Source organism: Arabidopsis lyrata (genome assembly GCF_000004255.2).
Source record: "Arabidopsis lyrata subsp. lyrata unplaced genomic scaffold ARALYscaffold_6, whole genome shotgun sequence".
Lineage (NCBI taxonomy): Eukaryota > Viridiplantae > Streptophyta > Magnoliopsida > Brassicales > Brassicaceae > Arabidopsis > Arabidopsis lyrata.
This window is the reverse complement of record NW_003302550.1, coordinates 8974277-8987514: the sequence shown is the minus strand read 5'-3', so window position 1 is coordinate 8987514 and position 13238 is coordinate 8974277. Positions and strand designations below refer to the sequence as shown.

Genomic DNA, 13238 nt, shown 5'->3' with positions numbered 1-13238 from the left:
TAAAAACTTTTAATTTTCTTACATACATATTGAGAACTTTTTCTTTATTTTACTAAATTAAAATATATTTTATAATTGATCTAAACATAGTTTAATCAATTAAAATAAACTAAAAATTACAAATTATCATAAAAATATAAAAAATTATTTTAAAATTTTTATTGGAAATGTAAAAAATACTTAAGATGGTATAGAATAAAATATCTTAGTAATAAATACAAAAGCTGGCAGAGTTAGAAAGAAAAGGAAAAAAATGTTGCCAGTACTCACTAATTAATTTTTGCATAAAAGTATTTAGTTTACCATTTTTTTTGCATTCGTATATGCTAGATATAACAGCCTTTTAGATTGCACAAGCTCGTAGCATTATAAATGAAAAGTTTCATATATAGTTAAGTATTTTGTATAAAGAATTGTGAATTTTGTATTCTCTATGTATTCATGATATCTTATATACAATCAATCCCTATGCATACTGCTCTAAATATTGAACCTACAGATCTGAATAGCATTATTGTCTATATATATTTTTCCATTTCCTCTTTAAGCATTCCATAAATGTATTTTTAATATAAAATTAATAGTTCCAGAAGAAACAAGGATTTTTATTTTAAGAAAAAAAAACTGATAAAACAAGAGTGAAAAAAAAATTATCCAGACCATTTCGAAAATCCAAAATATACAGATAATAATATGGTGTTTTAAAATCTATTTAAACCAAACCTTTTTAGCGTATTGTATTGTTTTCCTATGCTGAATTGTGAACTGTGATATAATTGATGATATTATTTTTTTCTTTAGACAATTACGAGTATAACAAAATCAAAATGTCTATATGTCCAGTGGACAATTATAATTTTTATGTAAATTGATCAACATTTTGACAGTGATATTTCTAATGCACGACTATTAAAAAAAATTAGAACTCTCAACAATTATTCGTTTTCTAATTTAAAAACTTTAATTAAACTCTAGTTACTTGAGATTTCGTGATCTTGGCGCCATACTATAAATTGTCGGTCTCTCATTGCAAAATGGTATATAAACTAGTTAATAAATAATGAAAGGTTGACCTTAAATTATTGATGATATATTATCTATAACTGTTTGTATAACGGTCAACGTGTTGGTAATGAAACAGGTAATGTTTTCATTTAAGCTTTGGTTATCCTTGAGAAATGTCAACTAGTTATCTAATATCATATTTGATTTAAGTTCAAAATGAGAGATACGGTATATAGTACAACTATAAATTATATGGTATAAACCTATTTCAAATCAAAGAAAAAAAATACCAGCATGATGTTTTTAGTTTTTCTTTCGTAACATGATATTATATATAATGTTTTCTTAGAGAAAATGTAGAAGTGGTGCAATGAATATAAACCAAATAGCCAATAGGAAAGTAAACAAGTGCCACGAAGGCAAGTTTCGTCGCCAGCAATGATTCTTTAAAATGTCTGAAACGTGTCTCCCGGGATTTTTTTGTCGGCTACTCCACAATTATTGGAACTCTCGTCGTTTTCCTATAAGTAATGTTTTCATTGATATAGTAATGTGAAAAATATGCAACTATCTATCGTACACCTTAACCAATTAACGACCACTCGTAAATTGTATTGATCAGAACACTTTAGGAAAACTAAGACTTATGATTAACAAAGACTCCTCTCTTTATTATGTTTAAGAAACTTTACTCAAAATTTAAACCTCATAAATCTCTCTTGTTCTCTAAAAAAAACACATAGGATTAGCCACAACCTTGGCACCTCTATTTATACTAATTCTATAAATCTTAAACACCCTAGGATTAAGTTTAGATAACTCCTAACCAAAATCTAGAATCTTCTTTTAATATAAACCGACTTGTTTATATCTTTCTTGGGCCTTAAGTTTTTCAAGTTTAAACAACATTCTCCCCCTTAAACTTGATATCTTCATTCTCCACATCTTGAACACCCATAAGCTCTCTCATTTCTTTGAATCTAATTCTTCCCAACGCCTTAGTCAATATATCAGCCTTCTGCTCGTCCCCGGGAACATGCTCCACATCAATGAGCTAATTCTCAACACATTCACGGATGAAATGATATCTCCTATGTATGTGTTTGCTCCTACCGTGAAAAACCGGATTCTTAGCTAAGGCTATAGCTGATTTATTGTCAAGAAGAAGCGTCACCCTTTCACACTCTTTCCCAGTAGCTTCTCCCAGAAGTTCTTGGAGCCAGATTGCCTGTTTTGCAGCCTCAGTGGCTGCCATGAACTCTGCTTCACATGAAGACAGAGCCACTGTCTCTTGTTTCTTAGTACACCAGGTAATTGGACAATCAGCAAGATAGAAAATGTGTCCCGTGGTACTTCTACCATCATCCTCATCTACATTGTGACTACTGTCACTGTATCCTATTAACCCTTTCTTTGAACCACGAGTAAAGGACAGGCCAAGTTTGATAGTTCCACGTAAATATCTTAGGACCTGCTTTAGTGCATTACCATGTGATTCTTTTGGTTCCTGCATGTATCTACTCAAAATACTGACACAGAACGAGAGGTCTGGCCGTGTGTGGAGTAAATACCTTAAGCATCCAATATTTCGTCTATACTCTTTTTCATCAATGTTCCTTTCATTCTCTGCTTTAGACAACTTCAGGCCTGTAATCATAGGTGAATGAACTGCATTACAATCTTTCATTCTTGCTTCTTCTAAAATCTTCTCTGCATACCTTCCTTGTTTTAGAATTATGCCCATGTTATGTTGAATAACCTCAATACCAAGATAGTATGTTAGTAGGCCAAGATCACTCATCTCAAATTTGGAGGCCATTTTTTTCTTGAATTCTAGGATTTGGTCTATCCTTGAACCTGTAACCAGTAAATCGTCCACATATACTGCTACAAGTAGGTGATGCTCTCCTTCTTGTTTTAGATATAATGAAGGTTCTTTTGAACACCTCGCAAGACCTAATTCCTTGAGAATCCTGTTGAGCTTAATGTTCCAGGCTCTCGGAGCTTGTCTTAAACCATAAAGTGCCTTGTTTAGTCTGTAGACTTTGTTTTCACTTCCTTCTATCACAAATCCTTCTGGCTGAGATACAAATACTTCCTCCTTTAAATCACCATGTAAAAATGCCGTTTTTACATCAAGATGATGTATCTCCCAGCCATTTGAGGCTGCTATAGCTACAATAAGACGGATTGTTTCTATACGTGCTACTGGTGCAAAAACCTCATCAAAATCTATTCCATGTTTTTGCACATACCCTTTAGCAACTAACCTGGCTTTGTATTTGTTTATGCTTCCATCTGAATTTCTTTTTATCTTAAAGACCCATTTCAGCCCTATAGGCTTAGCTCCTGCAGGTAGTTCAACCAGATTCCATGTGTTATTCCTTTTGATGGAGGAAATCTCATCCTTACATGCTTCTCTCCATTCAGTAGACTCTTTTGCTTCCTGATAATCACATGGTTCCTCGTTTATGATCATTAGCAGTTTCTCACTTTCTATCTCTGCAAGTAAGATGTAATCATTTAGATATTTTGGTCGTGTGACCTGTCTCTGTGAGGTTCTTAACACTAGTGGTGGTTGATTCTGCTGCGGGCTTTCTTGATTCTCAGCTTCCTCTGTTTCTTCTGAAGAAGATTCATCGTTTTGTTCCTCAGAAACTTCATTTTCTGCTTCATTGTTGATTTCTTCATTGATTTCTTCAGTAGTGTTATCTTCTTTTTCAGCATTTTGTTCTTCTCTTAATCCATTATTACCATATTCTCCAATACTGACCCTGAACGTTACCATATTTTCATCAGATGTTTTTTCTATATGATTCCACTTCCATCCTTCATTTTCATTGAAAACAACATCCCTGCTAACAACAATTTTTCGATTTGTTGGATCCATTAGCCTGTAGGCTTTAGTTCCTGGTTCTGTTCCTAAGTAAACTAGGGCTCTTGAACGATCATCTAACTTCTTTAGATGAGAAGAATCATTCTTTGCATAGCCTAGGCATCCAAACACTCGCAGATGTTCTATGTTTGGTTTTCTTCCTTTATATACCTCGTATGGTGTTTGTGTATTTAAGGTTCTTGTTCCAACTCTATTGATCAAGTATGTAGAATGTCTCACAGCTTCTCCCCATAAGTAGTTTGGCATATTCATATGTTTCAGAATACTTCTTGTCATTTCCATAAGCGTTCTGTTTCTTCTTTCAACAACTCCATTTTGTTGTGGGGAGTAAGGTGCAGTGAGATGCCTTTGTATACCAGTTTTATCACAAAAACTCTGAAATTCATAGGATACAAACTCTCCTCCTCTGTCTGTCCTAAAAGTTTTGATAGAAGTTCCTGTTTCTTGCTCTACTAGCATTTTAAACTTCTTGAACTTCTCAAAGGCTTCACTCTTCTCCTTTAAAAGGATGGACCACATGTAACGAGAATGATCATCAATTAGTACAAACACATACCTATTTCTTGCTGTTGTGGAGGGTGTAATGGGACCACAGAGGTCTCCGTGTATAAGCTCAAGTCGTTTTTCTGCTCTATATGTAGTTGCTTGAGGAAAAGCTTTCCTTACTTGTTTTCCCATTAGACATGAAGAGCAGGTTTCCTTTTCAATTTTTATTGTAGGCAGACCAGTCACAAGTTCTTTCTTCTGCATTGTTTCCATTGTTTGTAGGTTTATATGTCCTAATCTTGCATGCCACCTTCTTGATTCACTAATCTCCATTGTTTGCAGGCATTTTGCAGGCTCAAGTTCCATGAGGACTTTATACAGTCTATTTCTTGATCTCTTTGTTTTAACTAGAAGTTTTCCATCCTTGTCATGTACTGTGAGATAATCATCCTTCATTCTGACATCACAGCCAGACTCTGTTGCTTGACCAAGGCTAATGATATTTGATTTTAAACCTGGTATGTAATATACATCTGCCAAGATCTTTTTCTCTTTATTCTTGCTTATGAACAAAACAGAGCCCTTTCCCTTTATGTCAATGCGTGTATCATCACCAAATCTTACTTTGCCTGTCACTCTTTCATCAATTTTAGTGAAGAATTCTCTATTTCCTGACATATGATTGCTTGCTCCATTATCGAGATACCAAGTATTCTTTCCATCACTTTGAGTTTCAAAATTACTTGGTTTCACATTCTTTTCATTCAGATAGACAACTTCATGCACCATTAGTTCCTCTGCTTCATGAGTCTCATCATCTTTCTGCTCATGTGCTTCTTGAAGTTTCAGTAATCTATCTGGACAAGTTGATGCAAAGTGACCTACTTTGTCACATCGATAGCATATCACTTTTGATTTGTCTCTTTCTTGTCTAATACTTCCGTTTTGTTGATACCCAGAGAAGCGACCACGTCCTCTCCCTGTTTGTGAGTATCTTCCACCTTGTCCTCTGCCTCTTCCTCCTCCATAACTACCTTGATATGGTTGTGATTCAAGGTTTGTATATAGGAGTTTTCCCTGATCATTCGATACTTCTTCTTCCTCATCACAGACTCTGTCCTCATAGACTTTGATTCTTCCTACTATTTCTTCAAAGCTTGTGTTCTTGAGATCAAGAACTTGCTCTAGTGAGGCTACTATCTGGATATATTTTTTCCTTGGGAGACACTTTAGAAACTTCTTAACAAGTTTGATTTCTGCAATCTTTTCTCCAAGAGCAGCAGATTTAGTAGCAATCTCTGAAAGTTTTCCTACAAACTCATCAATATTATCAGTTTCTTTCATCTTGATCCGATCAAATTCAGCTGTTAGGGTTTGAAGTCGGGCTTCTTTTACTCTGTCAGCTCCTATATGCCTAGTTTTGATAGCATCCCAGACTTGTTTCGCAGTTTCATACTCCCCTACTCGTAAAATCAACGACTCTGGTATGGATTGGAAGAGAAGTGCTTTTGCCATATCGTTCTTGTCCTCATCGGTTGTTCCTGGGTCAATAGCCTCCCATACTTTGTTAACCCTGAGCATCGGTTTCATTCTCATGGTCCACACAGTATAGTTTGTGTTATTGAGCATCGGGCACCGGATCGATGAGGAACCAATTTCTTTTGGCTTGTCTACGGGAACTAGTTCTGCCATCGTTTGTTCTTTCACGATCTTCGTGTTTCTGATTCAATATCGCTCTGATACCAATTATTGATCAGAACACTTTAGGAAAACTAAGACTTATGATTAACAAAGACTCCTCTCTTTATTATGTTTAAGAAACTTTACTCAAAACTTAAACCTCACAAATCTCTCTTGTTCTCTCAAAAAAACACATAGGGTTAGCCACAACCTTGGCACATCTATTTATACTAATTCTATAAATCCTAAACACCCTAGGATTAAGTTTAGATAACTCCTAACCAAAATCTAGAATCTTCTTTTAATATAAACCGACTTGTTTATATCTTTCTTGGGCCTTAAGTTTTTCAAGTTTAAACAACAAATTGTTTTTAAACCTCCTTGCTTTGGCCTATATGCCTTAGGTGCCCATGTCTTTCGATTTTCGAATGGTCACCAAATTATTCAAGATTTGAATCGTGATGATAAATTCATTAATTCATAAAGGCCTTTATCATCTTCTTATGAGTATAGTTTACATAGATTGTCACTTATTGTTCAAAACGTAAAAGGTCCATAAGTATGTTCTTTTCGCTTTGTTTAATTGTGGCATTGATCGACTCATATTGTCAGCTTAATAATAACATTTTAAACACCAAAACTGATGACGCTTAATTAAGTTTGCAGTCATAGTTCATTAATGTTCTCATAATGTTGCGCCTTATATACCTCTCTTGACGTTCAAAAATGTTTAACTGGCTCCAATTTGTTAGATTACATATGGTTTCAAGATTTCCTTGTTTTATCTTTCTTTTTCATATGAGTGATAAATATATATATATATATATATATATATATATATATATATATATTTGAATTTCGAAGTCGTGACACATTTGAAACTGTGAGACATATCTCGAGCATAGTAATGAACAGTTTGACAGAAAATGGTGAGACATGGTGATCTTGATATGTGAATTTGTTAAGCGTGTCGAAAGTGCATATTTGTTATGTGTCCACATTTTAATAAAGTCCATTGTACTCATGTTGTTGTTCAAAGCTTTCAATGACGACTCAACGGTTTTATGTAGAGAACACAACGTTTCTATTTTGGAATGTCTTAAGTTCTTAACAGGGCCCAAGCCATGCCTTGACATTTGACATGTGAGCCTCTATGCGGTGTTGTTCATATTTGTTATATAAAAGTTAGTTTAAAATGTTTGGTCTAGATTCAATTCAAATTTGAGAAAAGGTCCAATAAAAATTCATTTCATAGTATAATAGTATTATAAAAATGAGAATTAGATAATGGACTTATAAACTTAAGTCAAGTTATTGCAACTAACATCTCATTTGTGTTGATCAAATCTAGCAAAAATCTTTAGTCTTTACATTTGATGACTAAATACTTCTGTATCTACAACTATTTATTACTAAATCTAAAGTATTCATACCAAAACTGTTTTGATTAGTCCTCATAAAATCTTTATATTTTGTTACTAATTTATACTCTGTATCTACAATTTTTAATTATCAAATCTAAAACTCAAAAGTACTTATAGAAACTTGTATTTGATCAATACCTTTTCCAATAGCAAACCCAATTTTTTTCTCACAAACAGCTACAAATATTATTTTAAATGAAGCAAAAAAGTCTCGGTGATGTTTGACTAAATTTGATTTGTCCGATTCCACTGATAAATAAATCTTGATTGATCTCTTTTCACCAATCTCCAATTTGGCTGGGAAAAATGAATTGCTGAACCAATCCCAGTCAAAGTAACCGCTTTAACCGACTTACCAACTATACCAATAACATGAACCAATCTTCGGTTTACAACATACGGAACACAACCAAAACAGAAAAGCACACACTCAAATGCCGTCACAATACAGTTACCTAATTAATTATGGTTCCGGTTCATGAGGAATTGCTTGGTTAAACCACAACCCAACGCCTCATCAGGTATCTTACCAATCCGGTTCAATCCCTCCGCAAAAACCACACCCATACCCATATGCAAATGCGGTTCAATGTGGCAATGAAAAAACCAAACTCCAGGATTATCGGTTACAAACCTTAACGCCGTCCATCCATACGGATACAAAATCGCCGTATTCCGTAACGGCGGGTTCTTCAAATTATACGTCTTCTCATCAATTCCCGGTTTAAATTTTCCGTCACCGTAACCCAAAACCCAGAAATCGTGACCGTGAAGATGCCATGGATGAATCTCACTAACTACACCTTTTAAAACGTTTGCGTTTTGGATAATCACGTCGACCGTTACATTAAACGGGAAAACATAAATCCCGTTACCTGTAGTGGTGTTAGGAAACGGCGGTGGATTCATAATGTCATAATCCATACGGTAACTTCTCGGCGGCGATTTCCGGTTAAATCCGAGTTTCAAATTGTATTTAACCGAACCGAGATATGGCGTTGCCGGAGTCACTAGAGAGACATTGTTAATAGCCCATTTGGTGTATCCGTCGATTAGATTCTGTGTGTTGAGAAGAATCAACCGTTTTCTGTATTTCTTCGGTGGCGATGGAGATCCCATCGCTGAGAAGATCTTCTTGGAGAAATTTTTGCTACGTTCGAAATCGTCCCACCGTGGAGTCACCGGCGGAGGAGAAGAAGGGAGTTTTGAAGCAGGGGCAGTTACGTAATTTAGAATGGTGAGTGCTTGTGTTGTGTTTGGTTTCCGACCACGGACGCCGACGGAGATGTAGTAGTTTTGTGATGGGTCTTGGTCGGTGGTGAGAAGAACAGAATAGCTCTCGCCGGAGTATATGTCGATATCGTCGGTGATGAACGGCGTAATGTAGTTGCCGTCGGCTTCTACCACCACTAGCTTGTGTCCCTGCATATGTAAACAGCAGCACACGCGTGATCAAAACTTTTACTTATTTGGTATTATTGGACCGATACTATAGAATTAGGCCTTGTAAATGGGCCCATATAACACAACATAAGAAAATTGTTTTCTTTCCTTCATGAATTTGCAATTTATTAGTTTTTGTATTTGTGGAAAACACACATTATACGTTTTTGAAACCGAATGGGTTATACTGTCGGCACTAATACAAACAACTAATCTACATGCTATGATGTTTTAATATTAATTTTATCTCATAAAATAAAAAGGGATACAACAACACATGTGAAGAAAAATCAAAATTTTTAAGATGATGAAAATAAAATTTTAAAATGATATTATAAATGATAAATTTTTCTTTGAATTCTATGGTTTTTCTTTATTTATGTTGTTATTTTAAAAACTCCAAGATGTGGCTACCAAAACTATAAAATTGAAACATTTACTTACATAAAATATTGGTATACACGGAATAGCCGAATAAAAGGCTTTTTAGCAAAAAATGAATTGAAGATGAGTTGGGTGTCAAAGTCTAACGTAACAACATTGAGGGCCGAGGCAATCTACCTACTGTTAGATTTGATTGAGACCTCTTTAGATAAATCCATACGTAACCAAGATGCACACATCTCAATACATACATAAATTTGAAATTAGACCATAGTATATAATAGTATAATTCTACTATTTTTCACTGTGGACCTACTCCATCACTTTCCAGTCTAGTAAGTACCAGCTCATACTATACTCTAATGCTATCAAAAGAGTTTTAAGGATGGCCCATCATTCTTTTAATTTTCTCTTTTTTTGTAGTTATTAATTTATCACATTTTTGTTTCTAAACGAAGAAAATTCTCCACTATGTTACTACTTTTGTTGGTGGTTATTGGCTAAGGCTAATTTGGTCATCTCTGTTGACTTTCAGCCAAGAAAAAAGCGTCGGGTATGAACTTGCCAAAAGACTCGTGACCCATAAGTGGAAAATCATTAAATTATTTTGTCTACATATAGAAATCGATCATATTTTTTATGTTGTGGTTTGTATAGCTAAAGATATTATTTATTCAATTATGTTTCCTATTATATCCACGAAATTTAATGTCTATTATTATATTATCTTTGACAGATTTTTTGTATATGAATACTTTTTTCATTTTATTTTAAAGTTTTTTTAGTAGTAATAAATAATGAAAAATTAAAATGAAAAAGAAAAAGTAAAACCTGAACAGCCAAGTTGAGGGAGGCAAGAGCGGTGGTGCTGGCGAGTCTGATTCGGTAAGTCTTGTTAGGCTCCACGTTGAGTTTCTGTGGTGCGCATTGATCACCTTCTTTAAACGTGCACATTGGTAATGTTGTGTTGCTAAATTGCGCCGCCAATGAACAATTGAATTGTCCCCTCCCATTTATCAATATGCTCTTCAAAAATTTTCATAAAAACAAATTATACAAATATTAGAAAACTCCAAGAAAAATGTATAATTTCTCCCTTCAAAAAAAAAAAAACTTCGTGGCATGCTCTATTCTTTTGTTTTTTCTTCAGCAGTGGCCAGTCTATTCACATTCGAAGAACTTGCTAGAATTGCTTTAGAAAGAGATATATAGAAACCATTATGCCTTGCCCAAAAAAAGAAGAAGCTAAAATATGACAGCTGTTTTTTTATTGCTTGTGCCTATTGTTCTTTATCTTAATCAATCTCCACTATTGAAAAGGAAAAAGGACCACTTTTTGTTTTTGATTTTTAAACAACTTTTAATTTTTTTTTTTTTTTAACTTTTAAAAATTTGAAACATGTAAAATTGAAAGTGTTTGGTATATAAAAATAGTAAAGAAATAAAATAAAGAACCTGAGCTTCACCGATCCAGCGCATAGGTTTGGAAGAAAGACCGAGTTCTTGGGAAGGAATAGGCTCATGCCACCAGTCACTTAGTAAGAGATTAAACTCACCATCGTATCTCAACCTCTCTCTCTGTCCTTTAGCCACGTCCACAATCAACGATCCGTATAGCCCAGCTGATCTCTGCATGCCGTAGTGTCCATGGTAGAAATGTGTTCCCGGCTGCACCGTTTCATTTTCCCCCAAAAATATAATTCAATTATTTTTGCTACAATAAGGGACAAACAAAAATACAAAAGTTACCTTCTCAACAGTGAATTTGTAGGTAAAAGTCTCTCCAGGATTAATGGCACATTGGGTAACTCCTGCTGCTCCATCTGCCCATGGACTTCCCAACTATTTTCACAAAACGCAGTTAATCTGAATTAGGAATGCAAAATTAGGGAAGTTTGTAGAGTAGTGTCATTGGCCAGAAATTAAATTTAAACTGAATTATGTAGAGAGAAAAAAATATAGTTATAAAGATTAATTTACTAGTAACCGTTGTGATAATTTTAAGGGACAATAAATAGAGTCTATGGGAAAAACAAACGTCGTAAATGAAATATTATTGCATCGAGAAGAGACAAAGTGATCATGCATGGCATGTGCGGCTAAACCCATAATTTCTGCAACTTCACCCATTTTCTTTCTTCTTTTATCATCTAACGACAATTTAAATTTTAAACCAATCAATAATATATACTCTATACAATGGACACAATTATTGATGTCATGGATAGAGGAAAAAAATACATATTAAGCAGAAGAAAATATAAGATCTGAATGAGTTCATATGGTGAGTGGTGTATCCATCGTTATAAAACATTTTTCTAATGTATAAAAATACTAGGCGCCTTAGTAGATCTATGATTAGTCTGGATAAAAAACCTGACGGATTCCATGCCAATGGATAACAAGGCCTTCAGTGGTGAGTTTGTTCGTGAGATGAACAACGATGGTGTCTCCGGCGACGGCTTGTATGGTGGGGCCAGGAAACTGGCCGTTGACGGTCATGACGGCACCTTCTTTGCAGTCCGGCTGCCAAAACTTGTACTCAACCTCCCAATCATACTCTCTCACGGCGGCAGACGCCGTGTGAGTCAAGACAGCCACCACCACTATCCACCACACAACCATTGGCTTTGTGTATGTGAATGATGATGTATGCTCATCATAGACATATATATAGGAAGAGAGAGGGAGAGATAGTGGGCAAAACCATAGATTGGGTTTTTTGGTCAAAAAGAAAAGGATATTTGTTTATTTTTCTTTAATTTTGGGGTTTTAGAATGGGCAAAAAAAAAAAAAAAAAGAATGGTCACAAAGTTAATGGACATAATTGTGATCGTGTAAACAATCAAAATATCTCAAGAAGATTCGGTATAGTAGTGATCTCATGTTACATGTTTTTAGGGTGACAAGGTTGAATTTGTCTTAGACGGTGAGATCATGTTCACAATCTTTGTAATGCCAACTTTATCAAGCTCTTTCTTGGTTGTTTTGAACATGTACGTAAAGTTAACTATCACATAAAAGCCTATATTTTAGGTATATGTCAAAAATTAAATACGTCTTTCTTGTGTATATACATATATATTTTTTGATATTCTAATTGGAATCGATCATATTAATATTTTGTCAACATAATTGATCGTGTCAAACTAAAACTTACATAATTTTATTCGAGTACTTTACAACCACGCATCACGTCTATAACTTTCTGCGATGACATTTGTCTTTCCTCCTCCTCCCGACCACACCTCATGGAAAATGTTGAAATAATAATAGTTAATTTTCTAGAACGCTTTTTATTTTTGAATTAAAAGTTTACGAAACTTTGTTAATATGCTTTGAATCTGTTCGACGGCTAGCAACAGTATTACAAGAGACTTGTTAAAGGATGTTTCTAAATATTTAGGCCGTAGTTTCTGAGTTTTGCACTTGTTAGAGATAATTAAAATTTCTCAATAATACACTTGTTATCTCCCTAATCTATGTTATAATTGAAACAGTTTGTCATTACATATTTACATTTCCAGTAATAAAACCAGCCTCATTTGTTTTTTACATCCGTTCTAACAAAATTCAATAGCAATAATTTGTAGCCTATTTATACCAGTGATATATATATATATATATATAGTATCATATCAGATGCAATCTATAAAGTGCAAATGAGTGAGATGAAAGAGAAGTTGACGAAAGCTCCACGAATAACTCGTGAAACTTAACCTACTATTTAACAAGCAAAATTGAAATTGTATTACATTTTTCTTTTTTGAAGTCTTTTTCCTTTGTGATCTGGAAAGGAATGGTTCCCCAGAAAGAATTTCGAATTTGGATTGCTCCATTCCATATTAATTAGGACGCCAGTGTTGTTGTGTATCTCTGGTAATATTCTTTTATTTCGAGTTAATATACTTTTGACGACT

General features: G+C 34.3%; 1 protein-coding gene across 1 annotated transcript; it reads right to left on the bottom strand.

The window, feature by feature from the left end:
• Positions 1 to 7688: 7688 nt before the first annotated feature.
• On the bottom strand, positions 7689 to 12023 carry LOC9310099 (L-ascorbate oxidase). The gene is made up of 5 exons (XM_021023188.1): positions 11695 to 12023; positions 11068 to 11160; positions 10774 to 10986; positions 10150 to 10344; positions 7689 to 8913 (listed from the first exon to the last, which is right to left on the bottom strand). Exons 1-5 carry the CDS (start codon positions 11941 to 11943, stop codon positions 7951 to 7953), a joined length of 1713 nt encoding a protein of 570 aa, XP_020878847.1. The 5' UTR covers positions 11944 to 12023; the 3' UTR covers positions 7689 to 7950.
• Positions 12024 to 13238: the final 1215 nt, after the last annotated feature.

Excerpts from the sequence above, each read along its gene's own strand:
- LOC9310099 (XM_021023188.1), bottom strand. The coding sequence starts at position 11,943 with ATGGTTGTGTGGTGGATAGTGGTGGTGGCTGTCTTGACTCACACGGCG. Across the intron at positions 10,987-11,067 it reads ACAAATTCACTGTTGAGAAG|CCGGGAACACATTTCTACCA; the intron begins GTAACTTTTGTA and ends GAAACGGTGCAG. Across the intron at positions 10,345-10,773 it reads GCTGGATCGGTGAAGCTCAG|AGCATATTGATAAATGGGAG; the intron begins GTTCTTTATTTT and ends AAATTTTTGAAG.